General features: G+C 36.5%; 1 protein-coding gene across 1 annotated transcript in view; it reads left to right on the top strand.

Annotated features, from left to right (window-relative positions):
- Positions 1 to 19,025, top strand: part of HIBADH (3-hydroxyisobutyrate dehydrogenase) — an 86,415-nt gene that overhangs the window by 13,978 nt on the left and 53,412 nt on the right. Inside the window, exon 4 of the mRNA XM_064704532.1 lies at positions 1,369 to 1,490. Within this exon, the coding sequence (XP_064560602.1) occupies positions 1,369 to 1,490 (122 nt within the window). The remainder of the gene's footprint in view (positions 1 to 1,368; positions 1,491 to 19,025) is intronic.

Raw genomic sequence — 19,025 nt, 5'->3', positions numbered from 1 at the left:
TGAAGAACGATTGGCAGTAGTACTGATACAGTACAGCCAGTTAATCTCTTGAGTACATAGATGTGGGAAATCCAGCAGGAATCAGCATGTGGAAAGCAGTCCTATACTGCTGCAGTTTCTCAGCCTCTGCATTAAGAGAAGAAAGTGTGATTTGGCAGTAGTGAATAATTGTGGCTCTGAATGACCTGGTTCTTGCTGACTGGATTGATTTTCATAATTTTCTGAAGCCTTTAAAGCTTTACAGAGCTTTAACGTGAAGTGTTTAAAGGTTGAGTTAGTCATCCCACTGTGTTACCAAGGAGCCTGTGCCACTGTGCCTTCCTCTAAACACAAAGGGGAGGTGATGGAGTACCTTATCTGCTGCGCTGGTTTTTGTTTGCATGTGTCCAAACTAACTGCAGCAGCACAAGGGATGAGTTTTGTCTATGTGGAACTGTTTGACTCTGGAGTTCCAGTAGGGTCACATTGTATGTATACATTGAGAGGCTATTTCCAGCAATCTGGGTAATTCAATTAAGTGAAATCCACTGTACTGCCAACAGCATGCAAGGTGCAGTGGATCTCTTTATCTGTCACGAGTAGCTTTAAATGGGACACGTTTTTATGACTGAAAAATTCTGGTATTTGATGTCACGGTGATTGCTGGTCAGGTGGACTTGAAATCATGGTGCAGTTCAATGGAAGGAGGTGTAAAAATTAACTTCTTTGTTGTGGAGGGCATTAAAAAAGTTAACATTTTTTAAATTTCAAAAATTTTATCGTGATTTTTAATCAAATAAAGAGCTTTTTGTGGTCTACAGTGTGAAATACAGATCTGCCTAAATGTATTGGCTCTCAGTGGGAAAACATTTTTCTCCATACTTCAAATCTTCAGTGGGCTTTTGTGGTTTTAGTTATGGTCTTTATGTAGAACAAATTGTAGAATGATTAAAATAATGCAATAAGACCATTCTGATATAAGAACTTAAGATACTGTATATATAAAAAGAACATTTTATTGTTATATATTAAACTTTAGGCTGTACCAGCAGTTCCTTAGAATGCATCTTAGGTGATCTCTATAATATATACTGCTCAACTTGTGTAATGGAAGATTTTCCTACTGCAGCCTTTTAATGTAATTTTTTTAAAGTGTTTAGAAGAATATCCTTTTTTTGTGTTCAGCTTTTATTTGGCTTTGAGTGGTTCAAAACTGCAGTATACATACTGAGCAGATCTTGCTCAATAAGGTTTAAAACCTTATGTTTACTAGTGTACCAAGAAATGCCTGCACCTTTGTCATGCTGGTGGATGCCAGTGCCATGGTAATAGTTGCAAATATCTTCTGAAAATAATAATTATAATTATAATAATAAATCTTTATTTTAGGAAAGTGAAGAAAGGCTCATTGCTAATAGATTCCAGCACTATAGATCCGGCGGTTTCAAAAGAATTAGCCAAAGCTGCTGAAAACACGGGAGCAGTTTTCATGGATGCCCCAGTTTCTGGAGGTAAGTCTTCATCAGCAGTTTACCTCATATTGGACTAGTTGTCTCTTTCTTTGCCGTTTCAGTCACCAGTTTGTACCCTTGTTGCTGTAAGCTGCTTTTCTTTGCTATATGTACAGTATTCTGTTTTGTTGTTGTTTAATTGCATTACAGATACATATAACAGGAGTATTTTTAGGATTTAGGAATATGCTTTTGTGTTGCACTTGGAGAAACAGCTTTCTTGGGTATGGTACAGTGGTCCTTTTAATTTAACTTCTTTCATAAAGTTGCATTTTTATGCAGTTGCTCACATTCCTTTAGCCTCCATTTGTTTCTTCCTGTTAGGGAAAAACTGGTTGTCATTAAGCAGTTATGTTGCTTTTTCATTAATTAAAAAGAAGATAATGAAGAGAGGAATATAAGATGTCTTTATCAAAAGAAAACAGAGATTTGTTTTGTTTTATAAAAGCTGAAGAATATGGGTGATAATTGTCTATTCTTAAAAGTTGCTAACTATTGATCTCTGAGTATTTAGTCTCTTGTAAGAAATAATACAGAGCAGGAAAGACTTCTCAAATTGTGGACAGAGGAGAACAGAAAGATAAAATTGCTGTTTTGAAAAGAAAACCATAACTGGTCCTTTCTGTTGTTGAATTCTTCTCCAAAATACCTGGAATGAGAAGGTGAGGAAACCTCATTATATGTGTGACAATCTTAAGGTTTTTACAGTCCAGTCTAAAAGTTAAGGTAACTGGCATTTTGAGAATTCTTTATTTTCCTGATGAATGTCAGTGATGAGCAAAAACTAACAATGTGTTTAATTTTCAACTGGGAACTAAGGCAGGATTTCTACATACTAGAAGCCAAAATTTTCATCCAAATTCTGTTGTGAACAGAAAGTAGGCAGATCCAGGTAGGTGATATTGAAGAATATAATGGAAAGACAAGATTCTTGTTTCCCAGCCAGAATGTCAGTTCTCTTTTATAAAGCTAGATAGCTAATCAGCCTGGGAAGAAAAACCACAGAAAAATTGTATTGTGGGCAGATTATGTATCTCTCTGATCCTTCTTTCTAAGCACAGCATGGCCTTTTGCTTATCAGTTGGGCAATTCTGACCTACTTCTATGTTGTTTTCTTCAATCCCTTTCTGCCAAGTATGTTATTTTCCTGAAGGAATTATTTACCTTTTAGATATGTCCATCATTTATTTTTATCTTTAAGTTTTTGGTGTAAGTCTGACTATAACTACAGAGAAGAAAAGGAAAAGTTTGATTCCAAAGCAGCTTTAGATGTTTAGGAGGTTTTGTTCCTTGAGAAGATGGTAAGGACAAGACAGAGTTAATGTGATAACAACATATAGCTGACTGCTATGAATACAGATGGCTTTTTTGGTGTTAGTGGTTTATCTGAATGGTGGCTAGTGTCAGTTACAGATTGAGGGATATCCTGTATAAGGGGGAAAGAATAGACTTAACTTTCTATCCTTAATATATTTGTGAAGCCCAAGGAGTGCTCTGTACAAATCATGTTTAAAGTGGGCACTTGCTAGAAATGTGGAGAAGTTAGTTCTGTTGGAAAAAACCTTTAATGCTATGCTTTGTTATTTCCATCTTTCAGTACCTAACACATCAAGTCTTTGGGGTATTTTTATATGTCCTGACTGCATTGTTGGCCTTCAGACAAAACACTAAATGGAGAAGTATGCTCGGCTCTCCAGAAATTGGCAGGCACTGTGCTGTTGCTGTGCAATGCAATAGAGTTGGCAGGAATTTCAAGGAGAGTGTTTGTGGGACATAGGGAGGAGGAAGAGAAAGCAGCATGCCTGAACTGTCCTCTTTAGAGCTATCTGTTTACTAGCTGTTATTGGCAGACAACTCCACTTGTGTTTTTAGGTATTTGGGTGTTGCCTGATGTTAACATTCATTCACTGTGAACAAATTCACAAACTGAATAATATTTTGAAAATTGCTTGGTCTGTAAACTCTAGGGAGAGAAAGCAGTGATTTTAATCCTGTTCTGACATTGCAAATGAATAATCTTTGGGCCTAACATTAGGGCCAGATTTTAGTGGCTTGTTTGCAGTCTTGCCCCCGAAAGATTCTTTCTCTTGATCTTTTTCCAGATGGGCCTTCATGCCAACTTAATGCTGTCTTCTTCATATGATTGGCCTACAGCATTTACTTGCAGCTTACAGTCAGGATCCATTAAATAGGAGTTGATGCACCAAGTCACTATAGTATTATTTTGTATTAAGTGACTTCAGAAAATACTTCTCATCCCCATGGTTGCATGCAGATTATGCTGCTAATGCTGTCTAGAGATAGCAATCGCTTTAGCCTGGGATTAGGATCTCTTGCAGGTCCACATGAGAAAGTTGTGTCGTGGTTCCCAGTGCTGTCATGGTTTGTGACCTCTTTGTGAGCATGGGAGAAATGGGGAAACATCTTCAAAATCCATGTTTGTTTGTTTGTTTGTTTTAATCTAGACAAGAAAATTATCTCTTTGCAAAGTTTGGGTTCTTCATCTTGGTACGTATAAAAGTATTTTAAGTGCCACATTATCTGAGAAGCATATTTAAAACTGACTCCTGTTGGCACAAGATTCTACTGGCTAAGTACAGGATCTAAATTTAGCCTTCAAGAATTGTGTCAAATTTGTCCTCCCACTGATTTCAGTAGAAGTATGATACAGATTCTCACCTCATAATCCAGAGCTAATTTCACTAGTGGCTTCACTGACTACTGTAATAGTTCTGTCTCAGTATACAAGATATTAATTTCCTAAAGTACATTGGCTGATTTTTTTTTTTAATTTCTAATGTAATTCTTTCTATGTTGGAAGCATTGTTAGTGTTCAGATACAACCTTTTCAACTTCTTTCCCCTTCCACTGACTATTAAAATTTTATCAGCTCTGTATCTGCTTAAAGCACATTGTAGTGCATTCTACTGGAACTTCACAAAAAGATGTGACAACTTGATTTGTTTTTCTGGTTTTGGAGGTATGAAAAAAGATTTTCAATTCTTTTGTAAGTCTGGTTCTTTAAGATCTGATAATGAAACTTCAGATCTTCCTCCTCACTGTATCCTTCAGACAAGAGAGTAGTCAGTTAAAAAGTCAGACTGCTAATTGTTAATAACAGCGTGTCATATAAAGAACTGTAGTCATGCTAAAAATGGTAATAAAGAGTAGAATAAAAGATTCTTTTTTAGAAACTGTGCATTGGAGGTGGCTAGAAGAGGTTGTAATTTCTATTCCAGCTGTCATTTCAAACTGTTTCATCTTAGAGTACTGCTTCCATAAACTTCAGCTGATCATAAAGTGATGGAAACAGTAGTAGTAGTAAGACTGACAAGTTAAGATTTCAGGTCGCTGATAACATAAAGCACAATATGAGTCCTTGATGGTGCACTGCAGACTTACTCCCTGCATGGCCAGATCTCTACTTAATATGGTGCAAAGGTAAAAAAAATCTCTGAAACACTCTGGAGATATTTTATTTTATTTATTATGTTTCAAAGAGCAATATATTTCAGGATACCAGATTTTTTTTTTGTTTTTCTTAGAAAGGGCACTTTCCTAAGACAGGAGAAGCGAGTTATGTGTTTCTCTTACTTGAACATTGAAGGCACTTCGTGGTGTGCCTTTTCCAAGGGGAGCAGAGGAGTTAAAACCTTATGCACACCAATATTTGCAAAGATTATTTGAAAGACTCCTTCAGACTAGACTAAAAAATAGGAAATAGGAATGAGTAGTTCAAAAATGTCATCTCTTAGCTTGTAAATTCTGTTGTAATGAAGATGCATAATCAATATCTTTGCCAGAATTAAACTGATCTAATAGACCTGTCTTTGTTTGGGAGCCTTCGTAGAGCTACTTGAACTGTCTTCATTAAGTTGTGTCTGCTTTTTTTCTTTAGCTTTGTGCACCTTTAGAGAAGTGCAATCTTAGGACTTCATGGGAGTGGAACAGTTGGTGGGTTAATTCAAAATCTCTAATTTGAGACATCATGTATTTTTAAATAAACACAAAGAATAAAATAAGGAATGTCCTGAATTCAGTGGTATAGAGGTTTGGTGTGGTTTTGGCTTTCTGGTCTGGTAATGCAGTGATTGGATCTGTTAGGATCCTTGAAACACTATAAAGATAGAGCAGGTTCATGAATTTAGAACTAATGATTCTGACCTATCCCACTCAATAGCAGGTGTTCTTGGCAAGAAAAAACATCTAAATGCATAGTAGTATTTGCTCCATTATAGATTCTGGATTTATGTATTTATGCTTTATTTTTAAAGCCCAAATGTGTGTGCTCAGAATGGCCACGATGTTCTCTGTGTTCCTGGTATTGAGCATAACACTTTTACCTCACTTGCTCTGCTCTTCCTCAGTTACTATGTGCCTTGTGTAATTTTTTTCGCTCCTGACATCTTTCTTTATTTCTCTGTTTACATTTTTTGCTGAATGCATTTGATCATATTCATTTTTTGCAAAGTCTGTGATTTAGGGATGGTAGTAGAAATTACAATGTACAACCTTAATACTAAAGGTGGTGTGAAAAATATTACAAATTGTTCTGAAATTTAGATGAGAGAAAATAATGCAGAAAGTAACTGACAACAAAAAAGGGAAGAATTGGCTGAACTGATTTAAGGAAGCTGAAATGAGGATGAAGCAATATTTTGAAATCTGAGATGCTTAAAAAGCTTCTGATTTCTAATAACTTATGGTTTAAATTCTATAACAATACTTGTCTGTCAAAATAAAGCTAGTTTAAATAGATCTCTTTTGTGGGAAACTGAAGATCTTGAAAATCTTACACATTGGTAAGATGTATATTTTGACACAGGGAGGGGAGGAAGTATAAACCTTGTGCAAATATCTCTATGTTGGCAGCAGCTGTTGTTTCAGAAGAGTTGGGTAGCATGTTTACTTATGTGCTGACTTTGCAAGGCTATTTTTCTTCTGTAAGCCTATTATGCCTTTTGCATTCTCTATAAAATAAAATAAAAGGTAGCAGAAGGTAAGGAGGAATAAACAGATTTATTGAGAGTCATCTGAAAATGTTCACTGGGGTGGAGACAACAATCCTACAATGACTAAAAGGGTGGAATAAATTATTTTATTAAAGCATATTGTATATTTTGGCAATAAAATTGTGTGTAGTCTGGCCAAATAGTGACCAATGTGCAGAGAAACATATCTGTCTCCATTTATTCGAAGGTGTAAAGATGAGCTATTCAGGCTGGCTCAATGGGACATAACCAGGAATAATAGGCTGGAAATCATTAAGGAAAGAAAAATGTGTGCTGTGTCTACCAGGAAAAATGTCCTAACAACATTCTTCATACACTGTGGAATAATTTCCAAAGGAGATGGTTGAAGCCAAATATCTCAACATGCTTTAAACTGTACTGGGCAAAGTGCTAGGAACTATTCTGTAGGGAAAAATCTACGACTGGCAGGAGGATGGCTACATGATCTAATCGGTCTTTTCCATCTCTAATGTCTACAATCCTGTTGTGTTCTCACACATGGTGTTCAAAAACAGTTAAAGGAAAACTGTCCAGATGGAAGTTAGAAATCCCTGTGGCACTCTTTGAAAAAGAGTAAGGAATAACTGCAGAGTTAGAGCCAACATTCCTTCTCTCAGTAAAAATGGTTCTAATATTCACGGCTGCATGTGAGCTCTTACCACATTCTTAATAACTGCTCTGTTTGTTTGTGGATACTTTAATGCTAGTATCTGCCTCTTCCTGTCCAATGTTCTGAGATACCCAGAGTAAGAAAGATCTATAAATGCCAGCCTGTCATAAGTCCTAGGGAATAAAAGTTAATTTAATATAATTTTTTAATTTTTGATTTCTTCTCCTAGGGAATGTTTAAAGTTAAGGGGTTGCAGGTGGTGTTTGGAATGTTTCTGGAATGAAGTGATGACTTTGAAGATTTATACTGAGTTTGTTTTGGTTTTAAACATTCATGGGCTTCTTTTTCTCTCTTTTTGTTATTTCAATGGAGTGCCTTGTTCAAAGCATGTATTTTTCACGTAGTCAAAACAACCTAGTGTGATTCCTGTGCTTTTAGGACAGTGGGGATGATGAGCACCAGACCTTAATAATCCCCTGACTCCATATGAGTCCTGATTCTGCCCTGTGCTGAATGTGGATGGTGCAGATGCCAGCAGTGAGCGCAGCCCCAGGCACACCAGAGAGGGAAGTCCGAACTGGAAGGCGCTGCACTGAGCAGACTGGGAGTGCCCTGTGCCTGCACAGTGCCCATCACCATGGGGACAGACCCCAGCTATGAGCCTTGGAGGTGCCACTGGGGAAAATGCACTTTTCTCTGAATCTTAATAAAAAGCAGTTGTGCTTGTAATTCAGTGTTGCCTTAAACAGATTTTTTCAGTCTGTGTGTGGAATTCTTGTTTGTTGGAAAAAAACCTAAAAGTCTACAGAAACCTGACTAAATAGTTTCAGCTGGGTTGGAGTTAATTTTGTTCCTAGTAGCTGGTACAGTGTCATTTTTATTTGTTCTAGAATGATAATAAATTTGATAACACATTGATACTTAGTTGTTGCTAAGTAGTGCTTACTTCAAGTCAAGGACTTTCAGTTTCCCATGCTCTGTCAATAAGGAGTTGCACACCAAGCCAAGAAGGAGCATTGCCAGGACTGCTGACCTGAACTGCCCAAAGGGTTATATTCCTTTGCATAGAACTCATATAGCTCAGTATATAAATTGGGAGAATTGCCTGTGAGGGCTGATTGCTGCTCAGGAATGCGCTCAGTGGAGCAACTGTATTGTGCATCACTTATCATTCTTGGGTTTTATTTTGCTCTTTTTGTTGCCTCCCTTTTCATCACCATTTAAAAAATTATTATTGATATTATTATTGATATTATTGTTATAATTATTATATTTTATTTCAGTTATTAAACCGTTCTTATGTCAACACATGGATTTTACCTTTTTTTATGTTTCTCCTCTCCGTCCCACTGAGGAAGGGTGAGGGGTGAATAAGCGAGTGGCTGCATGGTACTTCTTTGCCAGCTGGGGTAAATCACAACACTTATTTAAATGGATTGGCCACTGAAGACATGGCACAATACAGAATTACATGTTTTATTTTGTCTCTTATTCATCAAGGGAGATCTGCAGATTGTACACTAGACATGTGTACGATCATTACATTAACATTATGTAAACATTAACATCCTAAGTGTCTGAACCTCAGGACACATCTTAAGTCTCAGGACACATTTTTGCAAAAACTGCTCTGTGTTGTAGAGCGCTCCTTTGAAGACCCTTTAAATACTTAAACTAAAGGAGCAAGAAAGAAAAGAAACAAACCCACATGGAGTAAATTTTGCAGGCAGGGACAGCTAACTTTGTCTTGTAGTACAGGCCTTTGAAAGTAAATCACTTGTTGATCCCCTAAATAGCTGAATCCAGGATGAGTAGGAATGAAAGCTGATCTTCTATTGGCCCTTATCTGGATGGTGCTAACATTCTGGGTTCCTTCTGTTTAATTTTTAAAGTCATAGTGATGAGTTGGCCAAGTATTTGGTTTATTTATGACAATATTATCCTCTGATCCAGAGCAATCCTAAGTCACTGGATCATTGCAGAATGTTATCTTGTAGTGGAGGACTTTTTATGTTTTGAAAAGATTGTTAAGTTGTGCAAATAAAGAGGGGGAGAAGGTTCTAGCAGAAGTAATCCCTCTGCACTTGAAACAAATTCCTGAAAATTATGTCATATTTGCAGTGTTTAGGTTAGTACTGCCCATTGTGAGACATTCAGTAGATTGAGCTTGTGTCCGTAGCAGAACAACTCCTGGTTAATCCATAGGGAACACATAGAATTACCAAGATTTCCTAATTATTCTTCCTTCAACCGCATTTAAAAAAAAACATTGTTTGTATCATGAAATAAAACAGTAAGGGAAAGAGTATTGCCTTTTACCATTAATAAGTATTTAGAATCCAGCTGTCAGCATACAAACTATTCAAATGTTCACCTTTCGGTTTGTCCAACAGTATTTAGTCCTGTTGGTTCACCACTTCAGTCTACTGAAAAGTGGAGAACAGAGGAGAGTCTTGCAGTTCTGGAGCTGAAGAAACAGTTTTTAACTACAGTTCTCTTCATGCCAAGCACAACATAGGAGCTGAAGTGGGAAAAAAATTATTTGCTGCACTGTATTTGACCTATAATATTAACCCTTAAAATTTGGTACTTATTTTATTTTCTGTAGTTTTGCTGGGGAAAAAATCCCATTGTGTGGGATTTTATAAACCTTATACAGCTTTAAGTGGTAGCTCTTTGTAAGAGAAAATTAAGAGATGACTTGATGGGAACAGAGTAATGTATAGAAATGTTACCCTGATGCCATACCTTCTGTTTCTGTTCCTGATTCTGTGAGTAGTTGTGTTTTAATTATCCTGTGTTGTGGAAGAATGTTAAATTATTTGTGGTAAAATGGGGGGAGCCATGTGAAACACTGTGGAACACTTTAAACTCTTTATGTATTTTAAATCCACATAGTGGTATATGATTGATAGTGTCCCGATATGTTGCTTGTCTGCTGGTAAACTAACAGGGTTAGAGATTTTTTTTTTTAATGTGAAGCTTAGCAAGTTGATAGGAATACTAATCTCACCTGTAATTATTATCCATTTGCTTTATTTAATGAGTTGCTTCAAACTGTATGATCCTAGTTACTCAGTAACCATATAGTTTAACCATAACTAGTCAGAAATGTGCATTTTGGCTGTCATCTTGTTTTCAATCTGTGTTTCCATTGCCTTCTGATAATGTATGGTGGGAATGTGTGGTTTGTGGCTCTTAAGTGTGTTTGCCATAGGGAGTACAAGAAAAGTCACGTTGACTTTTAGCTTTGGCTGAGGAGCATACTACTTGTATTTTATTTGTGCTAGATTTCTTGAGTTTGCGTAAAATTGTGGATTTCATTATGAAACTGACATATGACTATACATTGTTAGTTGTTCCAACTTGGTTGATTTGAGGTCCAACATTTTTCATTTTTCTGATCAAATTACTTCCAGAATTGCTACAATTGCTAGTCATCTGAAAGCAGTATTTGGTAGCAGCTAGATGCCTTTTGTCTTGAATAATTTTATGTCGCATGTGCAGGAATAAGAGCAATTTCCTTCCTCTTTTAAAAGTTGAAGGACAGCTGAAGAAAGGAACCTTCAGTAGGTTATCAGCAAGTGAAATGCTGTTGTGGTAGAACCCTATATAGTAAACTAGGAATGTGTCTAACTTTCCTCTTTCTGCAGATGCTCATCTTAGGATTTATATTAGTGGGGAGTTAGGGGTGAGGCTGGGGCAGTGGTAAGCTTTTGTAGCGGATGCACTAAATGAGAAACTGATGTGAATTTGGCAAGCTGGAGACTTCCTGAGATAGAGCATCCTCTTAACAGCCTCAGCCTGAGTCTTGGCTGCCTCAGAGGGCTCCCAGCCTGTCCAAGATGGAAGTTCCTGCAGAGAGCCCTAATAGCATCTCTCCCTGCCTCAACGAATCATTTTAAGGCATGGGGCTTAACTGCTGTGAAACAATGCAACAAATTCCTCCCAGGACCAAAATGAACATACTTGATCACCTAAACACGTCAATCCAGTTGCAGAACAAGCTGAACTATAGAAAAGCATTTCTATTAGTAGTGCAATAACTGGCACACCTATTAAAGAAGAAGTTGGTTAATCTGTTACTGTTTGATCACTAGTACATTTTTTCTCCTCTGTATCAATATGCTTAGCAATTCTTAACACTAAATGTGACTATGTGCACTTACTTAGTATGTTGTTTTCTTTAGTAGACAATTACATGAATCTTGAATGGAGCATTTTTTTTGGTTACTGGGGTAGAGGAATCTTAGGAGATTGAAACAGTAGGCAGCAAAGCTTGTTAAGGAGGCTTTTATTTTACAAGCCCTCAAGAATTCAGAATATGGCTTGCTTACTACTTAAAAAAGTCCAAATGTCCTTATAGACTCCATTCCAGAGCCAGCATCAAATCTATGCTATACTTGTCTAAAAATCCAAACATGCACTCTTGGCTGTTACTGTTTACTGAATCAGAACCCTACTGTTTCTACTTGCACTGTATCTAATTTATCGTAAGTGACCGCAAAAACTAGAATTATTTATATATTGGCACCTAACAGCTCCACTATAGTTAAGGGTCTGTTGGCATTTCCATTATAAAACTTCCTTTGAGAGGTTTATAACTTGGCGGTTTTACTTTTGCTTCAGGCTCAAATGTGCCATTTTCATCCAAGCACAAATTCTTCCACAGAATCTCATTTAAATCAGTTTGGCCATTATTTATTTTAGAGTGTGTATGTTGGGGAGTGGACGGGAACACACTATTTAATTTTGGTTTCAGAAGCTTTTTGGTCAGACTATATAATGAAAGAAAAATGGCGCTTTTTATTTTAATTTGTAGGGGCTTAAACCTTCCTTGGATGTGTTGGAGGTACTAAGCCCATGCTTTTTCTGGTTTCTGCCAATGCTCACATGCAGTACACCCACTCCTGCTCGTCCACCCACCCATCTCGCCTGCCCCTGCCCAATGACATGCTTTGAGGAAGCATCCCCAGGCTTCTGGCAGAGAAAGCTCTTTTGGGGAAGTGGATGAAGTAACATACAATGGGTGTCCTGTTGAGAGGCCTTAGGCCAACCAGTCCAACCGAGGAAGCAGATGGAGCTTAATTGGAAAAAGACGGGCTGAGTGCAGTTGTCAGTCAAATGTAACCCTATGTGGTTTAGAGTGGCATTTCCTATGGCTCTGCCATTTCTTGTGGGATCTCTGTAAATTACTACTTGGGTGCAGTAATTCTCAGAGTCTGAAAGTGGCGTGAGTTGCCGTTTTCCCTTGCCCCTGAACGCTCAACCACAGAGGATTTCAACACTTTTTTAGTCAGAAATTCTTGCCATAGTACTCTATTATTATGCTAATTAAATTCTTGCCACATGAATAATAGGTATCTATAATGTTTAGGTAGTAATCATAGTAATGAAGTACCACTGTTCTTTTGCACAGTGACTTAAGAGTACAAAGAAGGGAAATGGTGTACAGAGAGGTAGAAGCTTTTATTAGACCAAATAATGCAGCTGAAAATAGAAGACAAGTTTCTGAGTCAATTCTTTCACCACATTACACAAGAAGCAGTGAAGTACAATAGTGTTTGTTAGTTTTTTCCTTTGCTATTGAATTACAAGAAAAAGCTAGTCAATGGAAAACAAAGTAGGGAGAGAATATGTGGTTTGGCAGCTTCTTGTGTACTCGTCCTTTTGGGATCTTTTATTTCAGGTAATTCATGCAGATTACTGATTGGACAGACAAGTAATGAAAATGCTTTGTTATATTTTGTCTTCTGTTTTATTAGCAAAAGGTTTTTAAAAGGGGAGCATAAGTATAATTATTGCAGCAGATACAAACAGCTTTTTGCATCATAAAACATTATATCCTGTTGAAGTATTTGAAAGTCTTCTCCATCTTGCTTTCCTCTGTCTAATTCCAGAGGTTAGTGAATTCACAGGCATTCCAAATCTTAAATGTTTTAGGGACAACTCATTTTAAATTTTATTGGTCAATTTTTAGTTTGTTGGCATTAGCGCTTAGAAGAACGGAAGACTAAAAAGTTTAGTATTTATTAAAACCTGCAAATTTCAGCTTTGGAACCCGGAAACGGAAGCTTAAATAAGCATCAAATGTCACAAGACGTGATTAGTTGATCACTATCAAAACATATTTTAATAACGTTTTCCCTGATATCCCTTTATTGCTAAGGATCAAGAACTATAGGCTATATACAGTAAAGGCAAAGAAAATCATTAGAAATACTTTAATAGAACATATCTACAAAGTCCAATTCAGCACATAACACTTAGACATCTGTTTAAGTCTGTCCAATTGAATGGGAATTTAGTGCAAGTTGAAGAGGTGTGTCCTTGGTGTCTAAGTATCTGTGGTGTAATCTCTCTATCTTACTACTGAGCTGTTGTCTTTTAAATTCCAAGGTTGCAAAGCGCTGTGTAGACCGGACATCCTGGGCATGACTTGATTGGACTTTTCATGCAACTTTAAGCTAATTCTTTCATTTATTTGGCAATATCCTTCATCCCCAACTAATCATACGGGATTTTTTTATTTAGTGACACCTAAGTTCAAGGTTTTATTGTTTGCTATTTCCAGCAGCTAACCTTGTTGCTATATTGTTTAAACTCTGTTGAAATATAACTTAGTACAATGACTTATACTCCTGTCTTGGAAATGGGATCATATTGAGTTAAAATATTTTATGGTTGTTTTCAAAGCACATCTGCAAACATGACCTTGAAGCAGAACTAAGTATTTAGGCTTTGCAAGTTGTTACATTTCATTATTGCTCTATTTCTCTATCTTCAGCACAGCAATGGCTGACTCACTTTAAATTGTGTCACTCACTTCCTAACCTTCTAATTGAAGAAGAAGTAATGTCCATTTTTCATCTCCCTTCAGCAGTAGGAATACTGCTGTTTCTCATGAGGCAGAGCGTGGAGTGAGCATTTTTGAATCTCTTATCACTTTATTCTCTATCACATCCACACTGGTGATAAAATAAGACACATTTTCTAAATTCAAGGTGTTGCTCTGGATTTCCAATGACAAAATAAGTCAATTCTCCCTTCCCACCAAAATACAGTATTTTGGTGGGAAAGGAGAATTGGAGAAGGTTTATTATCTGAAAGGTACTTTTCTGTAAGTACATGGCATGGATTGCATTTTCAAAGGAGTGGTTTTTTTATTAATGAATGGCTTTAACAAAGAGTTTTAACTGTTCCTAATGCTGGTGTAGGTTATTGAAACTACTGACACTTTGCAACTTTGTCGAGAGTTAACTGGAACGTGCCCCTGTACTGACAGCTCTTTCTAAGAAGAGAACTCCCTGCACAACTCCCTGTTGCTTCAGTTGGATCTGAACTTCCAAAGCTGATGTGTTTTTGGAGGGCAGTACCACTTGAATACCTTAGAACTCTGGAGCTAATTTGTGCAGACCATCATTTCATTGCCTCCCCAGTCAGGTAGTTGTTAGGGAAGCCAAGAAATTTAAATGTCACAATGAATATGTATTTACTGTGATGACAGAACTCCATAGGTTTTATGGATTTAAGTAAACTGCATGGAAATTAAGCTTTGGGAGGGAAAAAATAAGCTGCAAAAGTCACAGTTCATCCATGAAGGCCCTGTTTGCGAGTGTTGTGCATGGGCTTTCACATTTTTCTTTTCCTTAAAAAAACAGACAAAAGTAAACAAACTAAAAAATGGCCAGAAAATTGTAAGCATGCTCCCAAAAAAAACAGCTTCTGATTTTCTTTTTTGTGTTTCAATTTTCATATATTTGTGAAAATCTGTGAAATTTTTCACACTATTTAGGAATTGTTAATATTGGCTCTTACCTTACCTGTGTTTAATTGTACTTGTGCACTATACAAGGATTTTCAAAAGTGTACAAGGGTTTCACTTTCAAAAGTGTTCCAGTTAAGTTCAGTGGGAGATTATTTAAAAAAATAAAACCTGTGGCTTAAATTTGAAGTTACAGGACTAAGACATACGATAAATCTGATGTATTTAATTGATGATAATTAAAACGCTGTCAACAAATTTAAATAACTGCTGCTCCTTGTATTGACTCCATGGACAGCTCAGTTAGCAGCAATTTCTTAGTCTGAGCTTCTTAATGAGCAGAAATGTTTCAAAATTAGTTCTGTGGACTTTTTTCCTGTTTTCCCTCGTAATGTATTATATTTCAGATCTCTTATTCATGTAGAAATGTAAATAAGGATCTAATTACAGTTCTTCGCTTAATACTAAGCCCAATACTTGGCTTAAGGTTCGTCATAAAGTTTTCTCTGCTTTGCCATGACCTTAACTTGACCTAAAATTTCTACAGGGATTGCAGTGGCTTAGGCTCAGAAGAGTCCTTGTCTGTCATTGGTGGCTGCTTGATGTGTCTGTGTTTTGCATGACATCACAGTGTCTGTACTATCAGTTCCTAACAAAGACAGAACTAGTTCCACGTGTTTTAATGGACTTTGCACTAATCTGCTTCCATATACTCAGTGGAGTGGCAGAGGCATCTAAGACATGGTGTTGCTCATTTTAAATTATACATGCTGGAAATGCAGTAGGTTTAAGATATCACTGTCTGTTTCATTAGAAATCCATTTAAAATACTAATCATAATTTCTGTTCCCTCATTCTTTCCACATTTAGGGGTGTTACCTGGGTTTGGAATAACCAGCTGTCTCAAACACTATCCGCATTTTTAAAGGAATAAGAACTCTTGGCAGACACTGTAACAATTAATTGGCTTTTTCAGCCAAGTCAGGTTAGGAAAGTATTTTGTGGGGAGGGGGCTGGGAGGAGGGGAATATAACATCCTGGTTTCAAGTTTGACTTCTGTTAACTCTTTAGGAATGGTAGTCAGACTTCTTGCTAAGCACAGTGCTCTCCATTTCTGACAAATGTGGAATTTATTTAAGAGAAAAGTTTCTAATATACAGGACAAATATGCTTTATTAGAAGGAGTTGCCCGGCATGAGGTGGAAAGTGCTACATCTAAATCTTAAAGGATTTAAAAATCTCTGAGGTGAAATAAGCATTAGAATATGTATTAAAGAAGTCTAACCTCCTCTAGTATATATGTTTAGAAAAGAATGAGGAAGCTGGCATCTGAGGCACAGGATGGTGATACCTTCCTGTTGATTTAGAGTAAAATATTTCCATGCTGGACTTGCTCACCACATTCAACATCTTGACTTATCCACGGATGCTTGGTTAATATTTAATTTCCAGCTCCATAGCTTTGTTTATTTTCATTCCAAAAACAGAACAAGTACTAAACATCAAATTTTAATTGCCTGTATGTCCTTGCATTCCTGAAATGTTTTGTTTGAAATATCGGAACTGTCACACAGTCTGCTTTTTCACAATTCTGTGTATGTTCTGGTGCCAGTGGATCAATTTATAGCAAAGAATTTTCAACGCAATTGCTTTTAACAGTTGGTTGCCCTTGTTCTGAAGATTGTTTGTTTGTTTGTTTCAATTGTCCTTTATGGAGTAAACTACTAGTAGTTTAGACTGGAAACTGTAAAGTTAAACTTTTTGGAATCATTACTGCCCCAAGTGGGAATATAAACCATATTGAACAAAATTTATTTAGCCTATTAAAAAGTCAGCCTAAAACTACATTTAATTAGTTTACACTATTACATCACTTCTAGTGGGGAGTAGAACTTAGGCAGAGTAAAAGGAGCACTATCAGGTGAGCTGACTGTGGCCCATATGGGGCTTTAAGATAATGATGAGTTTAAATTTCCTCTTAGAGCTAAGTGAGAATAAAACTGGAGGCAATAAATACTCTTGGCCAAAGCCATTAAATGAAAAAGCTGGGAATTCTCCAGCTCTTGACTTAAATTGTTTGTTTATCAGCTGGCGCCTAGTCTGGAGTCAAGAGCTGGAGATTTCTATCTGTGACAGAACTTTGAAACTCTTGCAGGACACTTTCATTTTAACTTAAGGTAACTTGAGTTTATAGCTTTGGCTTTAAAGATTACTAATGATTTACTCATTTCCTTACCATTTAACCAGAGAGGACTTTTTCCCAGGAAGGGATCTGTGTTTATTTAGGGCCTTTGTCTGCGGAGGGATTAAAAGGCAGCCCACCAGCATTGTGAACTTGATGGTAATAAAAGGTCACCAACACACACCATAAAAACGTTCTTACTATGGAATTAATTATACAGTGTAATTTTACAAAGCATTTCAGTAACCCTTCTTTTAGATTTCTGCTGCATTTGATTTTTCCCCAAGTAGGGAAAACTTCAACTTTAGGCATTTATTGTGTGAATTAGACCCTGTGTGTATGTGTGCAACCCTTTACGGTGTAATATACTCATCAGCAAGTTCAACTCACAACTGAAATCAATTGTAAAATTCCTGTTGAAGTTGGATCTTGACATGCGAACTTTAAAACTTAAAATACCATGCACTGGGAGCAACAGAATAAAAAAAAAGACTTGTTAGCCAAGAAATGCAAATTATTAACTTAAACATTGTTGCTATGTTTGGCATTTTTATAGAATATTGCATATTTTCCAAGCCGTTAAGCACTGTTCAAAGCATCCTCTTATTTTTTCGAAACCACCAGATGGCATTGCAGCCCAGCCTGCTCAAAACTGACAATTTATAATTTATAAAGATTTGTATGGAAGGCATTTCCTCCCTTCATCCCATTAATATGCCGTAACTATTAGGGCTTAATTTATAATATTTTATAATGATGTTTAATATTCCTAAATACCAGATTGATTTAATTCTAGATTTTTATAATTTTTTTCGCAACAGTAAAATGTTCAAGATGTTATGTCAGGGTATCAAGAAAACATGTTTTACTTTGGTAACACAATAGCAATAGAATTGTATTCTATTTAATGAATTATCATAAGTTCATCCACAGTGAAGGTCATAATTTCTGAAAAGCTGTGGAATGGAAGATGCCTGTGGAACAGGCATAGAAGAACACACAGAATAATCCATGTGGTTTTCTGTATCCAGTGCAAAGATATTTTGTTGTATTCCTGATAGAGATGAAAAAGCACAGTTAAGAAGTTGGGGTTTTTTCCTCTTTTGCCTTAAAAAGATATCCTTCTTCCATTTCCCATTATCACTTTTGAATTACCCATTTAATCATGTCCTCCATTCTCTTATAAATGGACAAAAGAAAGCACATACCCATGAAAAATAACTTGAAATTCATATTTCGCCAATTAAATTAAATAGCTATTGACGTATCATGTTTGATAAATTTAATACAACAACATTGTCAAGTCCATAATAAATCTCTAGTTTGATTAAGGAGGATTTTTTCCCCCCAGTTTTGTATTTTGTATTTTTTGGATATATACTTTTATGCTTTCTCCTGAAAGGTATGAATGTAAAGTGCTAATGCAGTAATTTATCCACAGTTTTACTAAGTGCCAGTCCTCTTGAGCTGGTGCCCTTTTTCTTAGGCCATTAAATGGGCATAACCCATTTTAAGGAATGTATATGTTTTCAAAGTAAGTGTCTCTGGCCTCCCACCTCGTCGAAATCCAAACATACGTGTTTTGCTGTAGTCTGAGGATCTGAGACGCAGCATAACTGTGATACTAAAAATTCAGATGCTAACAGAATAAGCAAAACTCCATGTGATCATTTAGGTAATGCTTTTGGTAAATCATACTTTAACTCTGATTTCTTCACTAAGAAATCTAGTAGAAGAGGTAATTGAGGCTTTTGACCCTGGATATTAAACTTTTAAACTTGATACAACAGTCTGCCTCTAAGCTTTGTTGTATACTGATATTGCTACTTACCTAACATCAAAAAGCTGTGGTAGTTTGCCTTTATAGATTGCGCCTGTGTTCTGGAATTGCCTCCTGCTGTCCTTGAACTGTTTCTTAGTTTAACGTGTTAGATTTTCTCATCAAAGCTTTTAAGCATGTTGTTTA

Source organism: Zonotrichia leucophrys, chromosome 2 (genome assembly GCF_028769735.1).
Source record: "Zonotrichia leucophrys gambelii isolate GWCS_2022_RI chromosome 2, RI_Zleu_2.0, whole genome shotgun sequence".
NCBI classification, from domain to species: domain Eukaryota; kingdom Metazoa; phylum Chordata; class Aves; order Passeriformes; family Passerellidae; genus Zonotrichia; species Zonotrichia leucophrys.
The sequence above is the reverse complement of the archived record's forward strand: the minus strand, read 5'-3'. Positions and strand labels throughout refer to the sequence as shown.